Source organism: Lytechinus variegatus, chromosome 2 (assembly GCF_018143015.1).
Source record: "Lytechinus variegatus isolate NC3 chromosome 2, Lvar_3.0, whole genome shotgun sequence".
In the NCBI taxonomy this organism is placed as follows: Eukaryota; Metazoa; Echinodermata; class Echinoidea; order Temnopleuroida; family Toxopneustidae; genus Lytechinus; species Lytechinus variegatus.
The window spans coordinates 25,512,784-25,530,478 of NC_054741.1; the positions used below are offsets into that span (position 1 = coordinate 25,512,784).

Consider the following 17,695-nt stretch of genomic DNA (forward strand, 5'->3'; position numbering starts at 1 on the left):
AATCATTTTGAAATTTGTTGAATTTCATCTTGTTTATTGCTAAACCTTCTTTGCAAAGAACAGTTAAATTGTTACAAATGGACTCTCATGGAAGAACCCACACTATGTTCAATATTATTGGTGATGGTTTCCCTTTTCGAAAGAAAGAAAAAACAGGAGAACCCCCGCTCGGCATGCCCAGTAAAGGTCATTTCGGTTTACATTTTCTCGAGATATGTCATAAACAATTCCCCCAGAAACGGGTAAAAATGAAGATTGTCACCGCTCTTCCTTGTTTACTTGGGATTTCAGGATTTACTTAGCTTGGCTAAATGAAAATTAATGGATGACTATGTGACAAATGACTTGGTGGTACATACAGGGGGTCTTCCAAATTTAGAACTTGAACAAGAAAAACTGATACACATGTTTTAGTGCGGAAGAACATGAATGATGATTTTAATTACCCTTGAAAAGTGCTGTGCACTTCTTTACGTTCTCTTTACAGAATATCAGTCAAATTCATACATTTCGGTAATATTGATGCCCAAAGAGCAAACTATATAAGATATTGACATTTTTTCGGGTTTTTTTTATTTGTACATTTTAATTACATATGCCTACTTAATTTCAAACCAATATTCATTTTAAGCTCTCTTATAGCATTAAAAACCGACCAGGTACCTGTTGAATAAAAGTCGCTATTGCGGTAACTTTGCCATCCAATTGTAAAAGTATAGGAGTATAGTATTTATTTTTCCGATCCAGAATACATTTTAAAAAGACAAATACATAAGAGTGAGAGAAACAACAAAATGGAATCGGCTGGATAACCCATATTCAGCTGTGACAGGCACGACACTGCTGGTCTTCCATGGGGTCCAGAAAAGAAGCTAATTAGAACTGTTATATTTACAAGCAAACAATAAAAAATAAATAGAAAGATATGAGTGTACACGGGTAATCTATACAATCTTTACGATAAAAGACATGATCATGACATGATCATAACTTTCCCTAAAATGCTTGATTTTTTATTCGCTACTTAGCCAATGTTTGTACCTTTTGCACTGTGAAATTGAAGGCTAATTTTGGGGGATTTTTTTTTATAGCTTAATAGCTTTATATATACAAGATAACTGTTGATGGGCTAGTGTTTTGGACGGTGTGTACGCTTTGTAAACAACATAATTTTTACAATAAACTTTTTCAGGGTGAACTTCCCCTTTAGATTTCATTGATTATCCAATATACAGTACATAATTACTTTGGGTAAATAGTTCTCAACTCAAAACGGTTTTTACAGTCGACCTTATTCGAGAAAACATCCCAGTGAATATTATCTATAATCATAATTATTGCGAAATCCATAAATCATATTCGATTTACCAGCAATAATTTAAATAGGGTTTGATAACTAGTTTTTAAGTGATGAACACTGGCCTGATCAAACAGACCCAATTAAGAGCAGAGCGTAAAAAGTAATAAGATTGATAGATAACATGACTGAGTTGAAAATAAAGAGACTATAAACTAATAGAACTTAATATTGAACGAAAGAAGAAGGGAAATGCGAAAAGGGAAAATGGGAGGAAGAGTTGGGTGAGACAGGGAAAAAATAGACAGGTTGGATATTTGTATTTTAAAAATGGTAGAGGTGTATAGGAGGATAGAGGGAGAAATAGACATCAAGACAAAGGAAGAGAGAATGTTTAATATGACGAATATACATGCGTTTATTTCTTCTGATGACGGCAAAATAAAGTACAATTTAGTTTTGAGCATTGTTTCTATATGACACGTGTTGAATCATAATGAACCTGAACATCAAGGGAATAATGTTTGTTACCGGAATCAGAGAGAGAGGGCGAGATCTCAAGGTGTTTCTGAAAGGGAGGTGTAAATTCACTTTCAGAAATAAACAAAAAGCTGCGAAGTTATTCACTATACCTTGACTACATGGGAGTTGAATATACACACACACTGGTTGGTTGGTTGGTTGGTTGGTTAGACCTATCTCCAGAATCGACCCCCCCCCCCAAAAGAAAAAATATATAAAAATGAATAAATAAATAAATGAATAAATAAATAAACAAATAAAATAAACTAAAATAAATAAATAAAAAATAGGGCCTAAATTAGAAACTTGAAATGAATGAATGAAATAAAAAATACGTAAATAAATAAAACAATATTGAAGGAATTAATAAATAATAAATAAAAATGAATAAAATAAAATAAAGTATGAAATTAAAATAATGAAATATCACACCGTCCTACCCTAAAATGGTCTTAATATTTACGATATGAATAGTGTGTATGGCTATTACATTGTTTGCTGGGGGAAACGAAACGCGCTTTGAACAACTACATGTATTTATTATTTAATCAAAAATCTCAACAGATATAATACTTAAATTTTATCTCGTAATTTAAGAGGTTCTATTTTGGTCTTGTCATAGACGAAAGGAGGCCTTGTAGCCCATACCACCCTCGTTAATGCCCCCCCCCCATGGGGTTAGTAATGATAACCTTGGCTCTCACAGTTACCAGTGGCAACGGCAGGTGATCACATTGCTAGATTGGTGGAAACATTGTCTTTGACTCTCATTTTTACTCTATTAAATATCTATACTTCTATTTCCGACAGTGTTGAAAATACGCAAAATATGGAGGGAGCCCGCCCATTGTGGAAAAATTTCATAGTTTGAAGATAAAAATGGTGAAAATTACTACCAAAAAGCTCTAAGGTTATGAGATGCGGGTGTGTGTGTACCTTGTAAATTTCATCACACGGTAAAATATGGATCAACTGTTAGGGGGAACTGCCTTGGATAAATCATTGAAGCAAAGTATTTACGAGTCAATATCAATTACACCAACATTTTACCCAAAAATATCAATCATTCACAAAAGGCAATGAACTTACTGCATAATCCTTCTCTGCATTTCCCTGAACCGGAAGCACATTGTGTACACGGTCTCCCGATGTCATAAGGCTTTTTACCATGAATATTGCCGCTGTTGAGATGAATTAAAACCAAAAGAAAATTAAAAATCAATGAAAGAAATACGCAATGGTGAGGTAAAAACACCAAATCATGTTTGTAAAAGCTATACAATACACAACCAATAAATTAATTATTATGCTGTTTGTCAAAGACCAATTCCATATATGGGGCGGGCAAGATTACCCGAACGTGAAATTTGATTTACCTTTTTAGATTAAACAATACCGTTAGGACCTTTCGATAAAAACATTACAAATGTATTTCCTTTTCAGAATAAGCTTTCTCTATTCTTTATCTATATTTCTCTTTCCCTTTTCCTTCCTTTCTCTTCTTCCTTTTTTTTTTAATTTCATTTCTTGAAAAAAATCATAAGGGATGTCACCCCTGGCGTCCTGCACTGACCCCCACTCGGTCACTCCTATAATGTAAATTGATTATCATTATTATGTTACGCGGTACTTACCGCTCATAGATATACATTTAAAGGGGAATGAAACCTTCGGAACAAGTATGCTTGTGTCGAAACAGAAAAATCGAAGAATAAGGACAAAGAAAGTTTGAGAAAAATCGGACAAATAATGAGAAAGTTATGAGCATTTGAGTATTGCAATCACTAATGCTATATATGAAGATCCTTCCATTGGCAATACGACAAGGATGTGTGATGTGACATGTGAACAACTTTCCCTTTGATGCACTATAAAATACCAAAAAAATCTCTTTTTGCTTTTTCTTATGGTGATACAAACTCTTTATCCATGATGTATTCTTTAAAATCTGCATTACATGCCCTCCTATAGAAAAACATATGCTCTACTGATAGATGTGAAAAGGAGGCAGTTAAAGTGAAATATACACTAAAATAATGGGGAGAGTAATTGTTGTTCACAAGTGACATCACACATCTTTGTCGCATTGCCAATGTGAGGATCTCCATAGCATTAATGATCGTAATATTCAAATGCTCATAACTTTTTAATTATTTTTCCGAATTTTCTCAAACTTTCGTTGATCTGTTTCTTTGATTTTTCTGTTTTCACACAAGCTATCTTGTTCCAAAGGTTTCATTCTCCTTTAAAACTATTATTTAAAAAACATCAATTTTAGAGGTGGTTTCCTTACCCAGGTCCGTAGTTGCAAACTAGATAAAGAGCATCTCGTATGATCATAGTACTACCAGGTATATTCATCTCGTCACAAAAATGAGTGGCACAACCTACTCGATTGGTGTCTGACCATATCATCTGAGGAATTGAAAGAGAGAGAGAGAGTTTAGTTTTCTCGGTCAAAATCAAGAAAACTGAGATTGATCACATATAGTTATTATCAATTTTATAGATTTATCGTAATTCATGAACTCGTAAAATGGTGGTAAAAACGACTATCTGGAAGATGTTGACTCCTCAGAAAGGCTTACTTTAAGGCGACCGCACATCTTACGATTGGAATAAAACCTAGTAGAATTTGATGCTAATATTGAGAAATTGAATATCTTACTGTGTACGAATACCTATGTTAAAATCTGTGACTATGCTATCATCCTTCTTAGAATAAAATCAAATTCAATATCTAGTCGTAATGACGTCATAGCTGTCGTACGATTAGCTGCGATTTGAAACTAATTTGCATTTACTCCAAAATAATGGCTTGCAATCTTTCAAAATTGTTATATTAGTATTCTTTCAATTAATTTTGACCTCAAATAAAATGAGCAAAATGCGATTTTTTCCAAAATCCGATCGTGAACAGTCGAAAGGTGTGCGGTGACCTTTAGGCATTTAGCCATTGCTTGAATATATCAACATGAGGGCTTATTTTGATATTACAATTATTGTCAAAATGATGGCTAAGATTGGTTAAAAACAAACAATAAACGAAATCAATAGCGTTCTATGCACCTGAAATCACCAGATTAGATTCCAACCTATCACTTTAACGTGTTTAATGATAACGTGGATATGTTTAACATGTTTAAACAGAGGCTGTGTTTCGAAAGCAGAAACCCCCAACTGATCAATTAACTGTAAACATAGTTTATACTTACACTCTCCTTCTTCAACAATGAATTCCCACCGTAAAACCTGACTTAAACTAATTTTACTTGATATCCAATGTGACTATGTGATGTCTATAATTTTCAGACGGAGGATGGGATTTTATTACCTTGAAACATGTTCCCGTTTTATGTATTTTTTTATCAGAAATGTTATTCTTTCAAAAAGAAACTTCGCTTTTAATGTTAAATATCCTACTTCAAACTCTATTTTTGAACATGACATGCCATAAATCAACATAGGAACGGTTAGCCTTTGTTTGCAATGTGCCTTGTTAATTTTGTATGTTTCTTCGTTTGTTTGTTTTTTACATTGGCTTGTTTGTTGGGTGGAGATTTGTTCGTGTACAGATTTTGTCGACGAACATTGACTTAGTCAATGATTTTGACATTTTTGTATACAGTCAAGCAATGTTGATTTTTCACCGGCATTGATCTGAACACATATTGAAAAATGCATATATCGACTTCGTTAATGAAAATTGTCATGATATACTTAAATTGTATCTTGGAAGTATAAGCTTAAAGTTTTACAAAACTTATTTTCCCATCTGCAACTACGAAGTTGGCTAAAATTTTCGGTTAAAACGTTCGTGGTTTTTTTTTACATTAGCTATGCATAATTTCTATCCTCCATGATCTGATGATGTTCAGGTAAATTCTGAAAACGACCACTAGAATATAGGGCAGGGTCATGTGACGCGATAATGTTTTTACCCATGAATTTCATTCCCTGTCACGATGATCTGTTGAAGTTCCGAGAACAGTTAAAAGGTTTTTGACATCTGGCTACTGTTCAACTTGTTTAACAGTGAATATCCGCTTATTTTATAGACGTCTTTTGTCGTAGTGGATACGCTAACCTTCATCAGCGGCTGTAGCCGTATCATTCAGATCACTGATGTACCATTATCATCATCATCATCGTTGTCATTGTCATCACCATCATCACCACCTTCATAATCGTCATCATCATCACGACAAACATCATTATTACCACTATTTACATCATCATCACCACCACCATCACCACCACCATCATCATCACCACCATTATCACCACCACCACCATCATCATTACCACCGCCATCATCATCATCACCACCACCACCACCACCACCACCACCACCACCACCACCATCATCATCACCACCATCATCATCACCATCACCACCACCACCATCATCATTATCATCCCGATATTCATCTTCACCCTCATCACTATGAACCGGTGTGTTGGCTCCGTTGGTATAGAGCGTCCGCCTCACAACCGAGAAGTCGGGAGTTCAAACCCCGGCTGCGTCAGACCAAAAGATGTAAAAAGGTGGGACTTGCTGCTATCCTGTTTGGCATTTCCCGGTAGCTGCCAGGCCCACGATAAACTGGGCAAAAAGAATTTTCGGAGTATTTCTATTTCAAATTTGCCTTTCGAACAATAAAATACTAATTTCCCTTCCTTTTTTCCGTCATCATCGTCGACATCATCATCATCGTCACCACCGCCACCACCATCCTCATCATCAGCAGCAGCATCATAAAGCATCTCCATCTTCATTACCATCATCACTACCTCATCATCATTTTCATCATAAATAAATAAATAATAATATAGGATTTGTATAGCGCACGTATCCACTTTGCTAGGGGCTCAAGGCGCTCCTAGCATGCCTATATTACCCTGACTAAGCTAGTCTACCCATGGACCTACTATGGTCTACTGATTCTGGTGCGCACAGCTTTTTTGAGGAGTTAGTTCCTGCCGGTACCCTTTTACCTCACCTGGGTCGAGTGCAGCACAGTGTGGATAAATTTCTTGCTGAAAGAAAACACGCCATGGCTAGGATTGAACTCACGACCCTCTGTTTGAAAGGCAAGAGTCAGAACCACTAGATCATAATCATCTTCTTCTTCATTACATTTATCATCGTCATGATCGTCACCATTTTCATCTTCATCAAAATCATCACCACACTGTCTAAAAAAACAGATTTTACAAAAAAAAGAAGATTTTGCAACAGAATCATTCTGTAAATTCATAAATATTTCTGCAATTTAACAGAACAGGTCTGTTTAAAAAGGGGAAATGGTGTTTTATTAAAGGAAATTTGTAAGGTTCCATACACCAAATATCAATTTCCTGTAAGATTACAGGTGTTCTCGAGACTCTGCTGCAGGAACTTCTTTTATTTTAAGGATAAATTTTTTAACAGTGCACCACTACCATAATCACCGACACCACCACCCCAATAACAACAATCACTCTCATAAACGTCGTCAACTTTATCGTCACCCTCATCTTGGCAAGCCATTGTACGTTTTACGATCGGAACTTATATTTTACGAAGCTCAGAAACCCTATTTCAGACTCTGCTGTTTGTTATTACCATGATATCTCTATCAATTTGTCTCAACCCATGCATTGGTGCATGGTGAGCCCAGACTTGGGCAACTTCCAAAATGAAAAAGAAGAAAAGGGAAGGAAGAAAATCCTCCCTGTGAAGTACTCGGCACATACTACACCTCTGCTTCTCTTAAATGGTCCTCATGCAGTCACATACATGATAAAGATATTTTGATTGCGGTGACACCATACACTTGAATATATTATTATTATTCTAAAAAGAAAAGAGATTCAAAATATAATGTGCATGAAATCGAAATTATTCAATACACGATACTTGTGTGGGGAAATGTATTATCCATTGAATACTTATTAAAAAAAGTGATAACTGGTTGATGCCTTAAAGGCCATGTACATTAGGATGTAAATGATGTACGACTGAATAACTTGAATATGTTGAAGAGCATTTCACAAAGCCACTTGTTGATGATTTTTAATTACAAATACTTTGATTCATTTAATCTTGTTGGCTAAGACCACATTTCTAATTTTTCAATGTAAATCATTGTCGAGATACTTCGTAAAACTGTACTTGGCTACAATAACTCATGCCAGGGTAGCCTACCACTATGGGTAGCACCCCCGGCGCACCCCTCCTCTCCTGACGAGAACTCCTATTCCCCCAAACTAAATCCGTGCACTACCTTGCGAGGTTCAAGTCAAATTACCCATGTCAATTTCATTTCCTTCGCGATCGCTTTCCCTCTGGGCAATCATGTTTCTCGCCCCCGGGCCAGACAAAACCATTAATCATAAAAAACTTCCTTTCATTCAAATCTTCAAAGTACCCATGAGACCCAAACCTACTCGATTCACTCCATTGAAAAATACTATTCCTGTTGGATTGTGGCAATCTTTCCTTTTCCCCTTCTGTTTGTCGACATGGGCGTATGATGCAAAATACCATGTTGAAAAAAATATATAAGTTGCTAAGCGACGCAGCGATAGGGCTATATAACAGAAACACCTAGGGGTTTTGTGTGGGATGAGCATTAAGTTGCCATGATGTTTAATTTAAGTAACTCTGGCATTAATGGGCATCGAGGGATCGGCAATTGACTGCTACGTCATAAACATTCTTCTATACCTTTTTGTATTTGCACTGGGAATCATAAATATTTCTGTTTCTACGGTTCATCTATGATGCTAAAGATGGGATAAGTAAACGCTTTGTTTTGTCATGGCGACACCTGCGTTTTAAAATTGGGATGCCCTCTTTGGGGATGACGAGGTGGGTGAGTGGTGTTATAGAGTGTGTCCCAGAAAAAAAAAACACGGTAGTCATCATGAATCCTGAAACGCGATAGACATTTATAAGTAATAAATTCCCTTTTTATAACGAATATGACACTAATTTCAAGAGAAAAAACCATATCCTTCGCTTTAAGATGAAATACTTAGCTCGTCGTTTACTCATGGCAGATTAAAAACAAAGAAACGAAGAAAAAAGTAACGCCAAAACCTCCCCCGTTTCTGACTCAAAATCGTCGTATCCCAAACAAATCATGACCGGTTTTTCTGCGTCACTTCAGTTTGACTTGGAATTTTCAAACTCTTTAAGTTGGTCTTTGCCTTAGCTTTTCAAGTTTTCTTTGGTATCAAAATAAAGAAGGAAAGATGATCTTGTTAATGATGTAAATTAAATTTTAAAAAATAAATCATTCGCATATGCTGCACAAAATTACTAATTACCTCGGTTCACATTTTTCTGAAACACGCTGTATTATTTAGGATTTAAAGACAGATTTCAGTGGGCGTGCAGTTGAGACTAAATTGGATTCTCTATTCCGGGGCCTTTTTAGCTTTGAAATATATAGCAACCAGACAAAAATATGATAAACATGTGAAATTGTTGTTATTCTATTGACATCATTAATTTGAGTTTGCGACGCCATGGAGAATAACTGGGAGGAGAATTAAGAGTGACAGAGAGGTGAAGAATTTCAAGCTAGTTGGGAAATTCATGAATCAAAACCAAAATGAAATTGATTTTTCTGAAAGGATAATTGATAAATGGAGAATTAATGTGCGAAACATATCTAGTCTATTGAAAATAATATCGGAACGATCATTAGAATTAAGATGCGCGTTTTCTTATGTTGCACGATTTGGGACTTAGCCCCCAGTTCGACATCTACAATATTATGCTATCCCATTCGAGGCAAAAACAACTTCAAACTTATTCAACGAGATCTGATAGGCCAGAATGATATTGAAGGAAAATATACATGCTGTCATGGTGAAAAATAAAATACAATTCTGTGAAAAATTATATTTAAAACAAAATTTGGGGTCTCCCCAACCCCACTAATACGCTAGCATGGCTAGGGGTGGGGATGGGACAAAATAATTGAAAATGCAAACTTGTCTGTCATACATCAAGAAGGAATGATGTCATCAAAAGTTGTCCCCCCCGACCATATTTCATTTTGATATTTATGATTGTTTTAATGATATTTATAATCAAGCATGGAATCATGGCAGTACTTACTTGTGTATAGTGTCCACAGAGTGTATTCGGTTCGCATGTATCCGTTGCAATATCGTAGTTCTTTTTCTCATAGTGCCATAGAGAAGCGAGGTAAAACGGCGACATGTTGATCCCACGGGGGTTTTTCCCATAGGCTAAGTTTTGCCCGACATGTTTGAATTGTTTGGATTCGATTGTCTGCCCGTGGGCCCATATGCACTTCTTGGCGTACTTCTTCGCCATTAGAGTTAACTCGTCATCCCAAATCTGTGCGAAAAAGACAAACAGAAAAAACATATTTGGTTAGAATTAAATTAAATATATGAAATGATTTAAATATATGAGATTCATGGCAAAATTTGATTTTGTTTAAAACAATTAATTCAAATCTGGTTGCCCAGAGCGATGATCTTAATGGAGGACAGTTATTACTGCGTCTGATCTTCGTCGTCTCCTTCACCCTCCATTTTCCCATCACCATTTTAGGCGCAAGACACGATATACGGTCCCAAGACCAATCGAATAAAACCATTTTTCATTTATCAAAACTGGCATCCGGTTTTTTATTGAAAAAGAATTACATTCTGACTAATATTAAAACTTCTAAGTGAGATGAAATAAAATGCAAACACATTTACAATGCTTATAAAGATGATACGTCGCGAGATAAGATTAGATTTACTTAGAGGCCTATACACTTAAAAAAATAGTAAGGAAAATTGTTGAGTAATTTCATGGAACAAGAGAAGGTTTATACTGATATGTTAGGGTAGATGATGATAATGATGGCGATCACAATGATCATTATAAGATCATGGATCTATGGAGGTCGATTTCAATTGGTATAATATAGTTTGGATGTTTGGTGAAAAATACATGTGCAAAGGGATAATTCTTTCTTTCTCTCTACTTACTACCCCCCCATCTCTCTCCTTTGTGATGACATAATTAATACGGATTCAATATATACATTTGTCGAATGGCTGACAAATGATTGATTTTAATAAGCATCGGTAAGGTTTCTAATTGCTAGCTAATGTAGTGTTATGTTGTTCCAATTATTCAGGATATCCGTCCTTCAGGAGCTTAGAGTTCGAAGATACTTTGAAAAAGTTCTCTCTCAGAAGTCTCATCGTCTCCTATTTGACATCATATGTCATCACGTTGGCAAGAATGAATAGGATTTCCCTTTGGGTCTCTGCATCGTTCTCCCCGGCACAATCGGAAGGACTTCCATAATTCATCTCCTATTTTGTGTCCAAACATTCCCGCTCAAAAATACACGACAGCCTTTTTCATTCTGTTTTACTTGGTAGCAAAAATAGAGAAAGTCATGACATGGATTTGTAGAGAGACGTCGCTCATCACGTACCCTCGAGAATGAGGGTTTGTTTGGGTCGGTTGGGGTTTAATTTCAAGCTCATGTTGGTCTAGTATTCCCAAACGAGTCTATGACAGGAAAGGGGTGAATATTGGGAAATATGAGCGGAATTAGACCTACTTTATCATGGACATTTTACAAATTATTGATGGCAAGTTGGTTTATGGAGTGTCCGAGAAATATAAACCTTGTACTGATTGTGCGCTGGGTAATGTAGGTCAGGTAGGTTGCGAGGGTGATGAATGTTCAAAACTGAATAAATTCAGACATTTCATGTCGATTCTAAACACTATTAGAAAGATATTCGAACACTGAAGTGATTTCAGAGCACAAAGAAGGAACATGTCAAAATCAGTCTGATTCAGTACAAATAACCGTTCAACTTTGAAAGGATGAAATAACCGAGCTATCTCCCGACTTTTGTTGGTCGTTAGTCACAAGTTTGGAACAGAAAGTTGAACGGCGGGTCTTCCAATTCAAGAAAGGTATACCAATGATATCTGAATAAAGGGAATCACTGTTTAACTCTAAAATATCGATAAGTGAGTGAATTAGATTCAACTTAGGAGACAACAGTGATTTTCTTGTATAGTGTAGATTCATTATTGATAGTGACAGACTGACGTAAACCAATGCGACTTCATAAAAGCCGTTCCTTCAAAAGCCGATGAATGGCGCGCTTTCACATAGCAAATCGGCGATGAGTCACGGCATATCAAAAGAACAAGCACCAAAGAATCTGTTCAGGCTTGAAACCTAGATTTTCCTCATGAAAATATTGAACAAGTGAATAGACATGTAATTGAAATCAATCATTCTGTCGTACACCATTAGATTTTCAGGAGTTTTCAAGACCTTTTTAGTCCTATTTATCACCAGACTATAACAGAAAAAATAAAATACGACATCACAAAGAAACTATTTGTTAGATCAAAGGTTCCCAATCTTTTACCATGCGTTAACTTGATTTGATAGTAATAATCAATAAAAGGGATAATCTCATCTTAAGTATTGAAAATTTAGATGAGGAAAATTTTTCTCTTCATGACCAGACGTTTTTAATAATACATTAATATACTTTTATAGCCCCAAAACTGGGCATAGGTCCTCTTTCTCATGCTTCTGGCGCCGATAAATGGCTTCCGAACAGAGCATAAAAAGCTTGCATCCGCCGGAGATGTGGATATCGCGCCTGTGCAGTAGAAATAGGAAGACCATTAAAAACAAATCAAAGGATGTTGATTTTTAGGATATCTAAAGCTAAAATGATTACTAATATTCACCTAAAATATCTAAATAATTAAATAAATAAATCTATTCAGTAATGAATTCATGAGTTGATTAATACTGGATGAAGGACCTTAATTCAATTTAAAAAATTTATTTTGGAAAAATTAATATAATAATTACAGAAATATAATAATAACATGTGAATTATAAAGCGCCAAGTCCACTCTGTAGAGGGGCACAATACGCTTAACTTTGAAGCTGGTCTCAAGCAATGTCAGGTAATTCCTGACTCTTTGTAGTAACTTTTCTTCAACAGACGGGGTGGGCAAATGGTACCACCCCCAAATACCCCCCGCCACCCCATAAGTAATCAAACGTCTCCGCCACAATGATTCATTGAACAGTTCGAATGACTGCAAAACACTTCTTAATGAATGGACTTCGAGAATCCTTGATAGTCATGTGTGTCCCAGACGCAGAGAGCGCCTCATCATGCTCATGGTGATGACGTAGACGATTACCTTCCTGGTCAGAGAACTCCGTCATCACTCGGTGATCGTCCCATCGTCCAGGGCCTTGTCTTACAAAGAGTTTTGATTGATCCGATCAATCGCAACTATATATATGGAAAGCCAGCACGATCAGCATCTATTATGCATGTTTATTATAAAAAAAAACTTTATTATGATGTATATTCATGCATTCATTGTTTTCTTGAAAGTTTGCTGTGCTTCTCTTTGTTTACAAAAAACATTGTGCAAATTTCCTGTAGAAGAAATTATGACACTGATGGACTTCCATAGAGTGACGATTGATTGGATCAATCGTAACTCGTTGTAAGACGGGGCCGTGATATCAATTAGATGTCACTCTTGTCATGCTTGTGCTTGCATTTGAGATTATGGGCCGGGTATTTGTACTCCATTTTAAACTGACTCATTTTATACCTTCCACAAAAGACCGACAGGCAATGAAAAGACAACTTGTGCACCCATTCAGACCACTTAATTTATTTCTTGTAAGAAGCGAAGTTGTAGGTTATATTTTCGTATAATGAATGCCAATGCGTGGAAGAGTTGATCGGCAAAATTTCATATTGAAAACGCACCATAGAAAATTAGCTATTAACGCAAAAAATGAAGGAGAAATGCGCTAATTGTTATGTAATATAGTACTATTATAATTATTACATACTAAAACTAAAAATCGGGCTTTGGAAATGGAAGACGTTTTTAAGAAGCAATACACATTGAAATGGTCGTAGTATTGTTATGGGATTGTAATGTGAATGAGTATTTAGTAATGTTGTCCTCGGATAAAATAATGATAAACCCTCCGAATGAAGAGCAAATTTCCCTCCATCACAAATATTGTAAAAGATCTGTGTACTCAGTAAATCCTGCTTAGCTGGTAGACATATCCGTACCATTCTCCGATCAGAACCTACAGTCTTCATGAACAGTAATCTCCAGCATTACCAAAGAAGCCAATCGGCAAGCAGGGTCAAAGAGCGACGGTCGGTCCACTTTTACTTTAGACCAATCAGGTTCCGCGGTCCAAACAGAAGACAGATCATACAAGTAATACGCTGAATTGGTTTGTCCGTTTCGTGATAGCTTTCATATTTTTTAATCGTTCTACTTTTCTTTCTTTATATCAATCTATTATTTCTTTTATATATCTTTCTATCTCTCTTCATGTTTATATTTCGCTTTCTTTTCTTCTTTCTCTTTATTTTTTTTAATTAACTATAAGTGGTGTATGCATTCTTTGCTTTGACTTCTGAGATGTTAGTAGGGTTTTTTATGCTTTGTTATGTTTTTGTGCAGTTTATATTGTTAAAACACTTTCATCTTACTGTTACTTTCAAGAAATGCAAAGATCGTGTCATAATGCCACTTTGTACGTGGTTTAATTACGACTTGGTGGTTTTGTTGGTCTCGTATAACTGTGTCATCCATCATCATCTTTGTCATATTTCTTTGAAGAAATCCAAGGGTATTCTAAGATGAAACATAATCTCTGAAATACTACTTTGTGCTTTCACCTGACTACTTGGAAATTCGTAACATGAATATGAAATGACACTCATCTCATTTTAGGAGAGAAGTGGGGAAGAGAGGTCAGCGTGGATGACTGCTTATTGAAGAGGGGTGGAGAGAGGGGGGTAGATAGGGGGAATAAGAGAAAGAGAGGGGAATGGAAATATGGACGGACGGAGGAATGGATATGGAGAATGGCGTCTATAGAAGAGAGAGGGGGAGAGTGTTTGGATCTGCATAAGGAGTAGGTACAGAGAGAGGGAGGGTGTTGAGCAAGTATGGAGCTAAGAGGAGAGAGAGACAGAGAGGTAGATGTAAAATTGTGAGTGATGAAAGTAAATACTATATTCTAACTTTCTAAGAGATAAGAAAAATGATGGAAAGCAAAATATGGTTTAGAAGTATTGAGAAAAGGCATGCATGGTTGCAGGTCACAGAGGTCGAATTGTGGCGTGCCGTATCACCGCAATGCAAATTCAAGATGAAGTTAAGAGCTAAATGTTCCAAAGATAACGAAAAAACGCAACCACCTTTCTGACATCATACATTAAATCGCTTCTACAACGAATTATCAACGATCCATGATATCACTGGGAAAGAAAGAGGGGGTTAGCTCCCTATCCCGAACATAAATGAGAACTAATGGATATTAATGATAAACATGATGAAGTTATCCCAAACCGATGAAACATGAGGGGTTTTCTTTACTAGAATGATAACGGGAAGGGGTAGGAGAAGAGCTGGCTTCCTGTGGTTCACCACTCGCTGACACCCACCGCAATCTACCCTTATTCCGAAGATTGAGAGGGGGTAATAAAAAAAACTTGGCAATGATATTTGGGTTTTTATCTAATTTCATCCACTTACTTATTTTCAGTACCCTATCGGCCAATCTCAATTGCATTTCTGCATACGCTGTCAAAAATGGGTCCTTGACTTGTACTGTAGGAGCACAAGAAGAGATCCTTTTCTTGTTTAAAATTTTCGGATTTCATTTTTAACGACACCAGCACGGAAATAATTTTACATGTAGTCGCCCCCAGAACCCCCCCCCCCATAAAATACTTAAATGAATTTCTTATGTACATAACTTGTAAGATTGGATCAAATATGTTGACAGAACAGTTCATGACCTTCATGGTCTGACTGGAGATAACGGTGCCAGGTTGATCCAGGATAAGCTTTGGTCCATGATACTTGAACACATTTTTTTTTATTTATATATTTATTTTATTCGTATGTTTTAATGAATATGTTGACGTCACAAAGTATAGGTCCTTTGCGCGATTCAGACCCCACACCCCCATAAAATTCAATCTGAACACGCCCCCACCACGACCTGACACTGTTTAAGGACAACCATGCAGGTGAAAGCCAAATGTTGGGGAAGGTATTGAATTGATTAGAAAACACACGGATCCTGTTGAAGAAGATGAAGGAAAGGATAAGATATCTCAGCCATGCTCGACCCTGGGACATGTGGAAAAAGTACGGGGGCGAGCTAAATCGAGACAACATTCACCTTGTGATTAACACCTAGGTTGATTTGCAGTCTGGGTAACGTCACCTTGGTCATGTTGGAAGAGGGTTCGCCTTGGAAGAATTCGACCGAGACACGTTTGAAGATCAATGAACGCACAAAACTACGATGACGATATTCAGCCAACTATCGATCATACATCATAGGTCTATGTTGTATCAATAGTAGTATCGCTTTGGATGTAAATGTAGCAGATTTGGAACATTGTCTGAAATGTCTGAATCGCTTGCAGTCCCTTTTTATGCTATTGTTCATTTACTCCCAATCGCTAAAACACGGGAGAAATAAAATCAAACATTAAAGACTTTACACGACTTGGAACACACATCAGCCCTGCGCTCATATCCTTTCGTCATTTTCTAGTTCCAAATGAATAAGTTAAAAAAGGAATACTTTTAATATTTTGATCTCATTCATTTATTTCTTATCGCATGAACTTAAATTGATTTTTGTTATGACGCCTGCATTATGTGTCGCTTTATAAGCAGATAAAAGTACACTTTTGTGCAGAAGCAAAAATAACAAAAATAACATGATTACTGAGGAAAAAATGATGCATAATCAAAATAATGACGTGGTGCATAGTAGATCTTACTAAGAAAATATATTAACCACGATATTACTGCAGTATGCAATACCAAGAAGAAAGCATTGTAATGTCACCACAATGCTTGGGATCGGTAAATGAGACCGCGGTTAGATTGACACTCGGGTCGTTTGCCATGTTTGCCTGAATACAATTTCGGCAAACATGAAGATTCAACATCCTGAATTTTCAAAATCTACATCTGCAAGAGTTTTTAACTGAACCAAGGATCGGTTTATTTGTCAAATAAATGAAAATATTCTTTGAATTGTAACGTAGTATGTAATGAAATCTATTTCATTTTTATTTGATTTCCTCCTTGAACATGCTGAATTCGAATTCCAAGAATTTTCCAAAAACCATCCTCATATACTCAAATCACGCATACATTCTTAATTCCGAAGCTTCGTTATTCCGAAGGTTCGTATTTCCGAAGGTTCGTAAGTCCGAAAACGAAATGAGGTTCGTAATTCCGAAGGTTCGTTAATCCGAAAACGAAATGAGGTTCGTAATTCCGAAGGTTCGTTAGTCCGAAAACGTAATGATTAACGAACCTTATTTCGTTTTCGGATTAACGAACCTTCGGAACAACGAACCTTATTTCGTTTTCGGACTTACGAACCATCGGAAAAACGAACCTTATTTCGTTTTCGGATTAACGAACCTTCGGAACAACGAACCTTATTTCGTTTTCGGACTTACGAACCTTCGGAACATCGAACCTTATTTCGTTTTCGGATTATCGAACCTTCGGAATAACGCCACAAATGTTCGGATTAACGAACCCTTTACGTTTTCGGATAAACGAACATCGAGGTATAGGCAATTTACGCGTGTTTCGGAATAACCCTCAAATCATATTAGCTTTTGAGAGCTTATTATTGTATGTCGGTTGAGCTTACCTATATAACCCGGTGCGGGAAGGGAAGGGGAATCACATACGTTGTGATCCATCTTTTATACGGTCCATCTTTCAATTAATAGTAATGATGGTGGTGATAG

The 17,695-nt window shown here is 36.4% G+C and overlaps 1 protein-coding gene across 1 annotated transcript in view; it reads right to left on the bottom strand.

Moving 5' to 3' along the window:
* The window catches only part of LOC121407677 (multiple epidermal growth factor-like domains protein 6), a 64,162-nt gene that overhangs the window by 23,817 nt on the left and 22,650 nt on the right, over positions 1-17,695 (bottom strand). The window contains exons 3-5 of the mRNA XM_041598861.1: positions 9,936-10,181; positions 4,113-4,234; positions 2,909-3,000 (exon numbers count right to left, since the gene is read on the bottom strand). Coding sequence (XP_041454795.1) covers positions 2,909-3,000; positions 4,113-4,234; positions 9,936-10,181 — 460 coding nt within the window. The remainder of the gene's footprint in view (positions 1-2,908; positions 3,001-4,112; positions 4,235-9,935; positions 10,182-17,695) is intronic.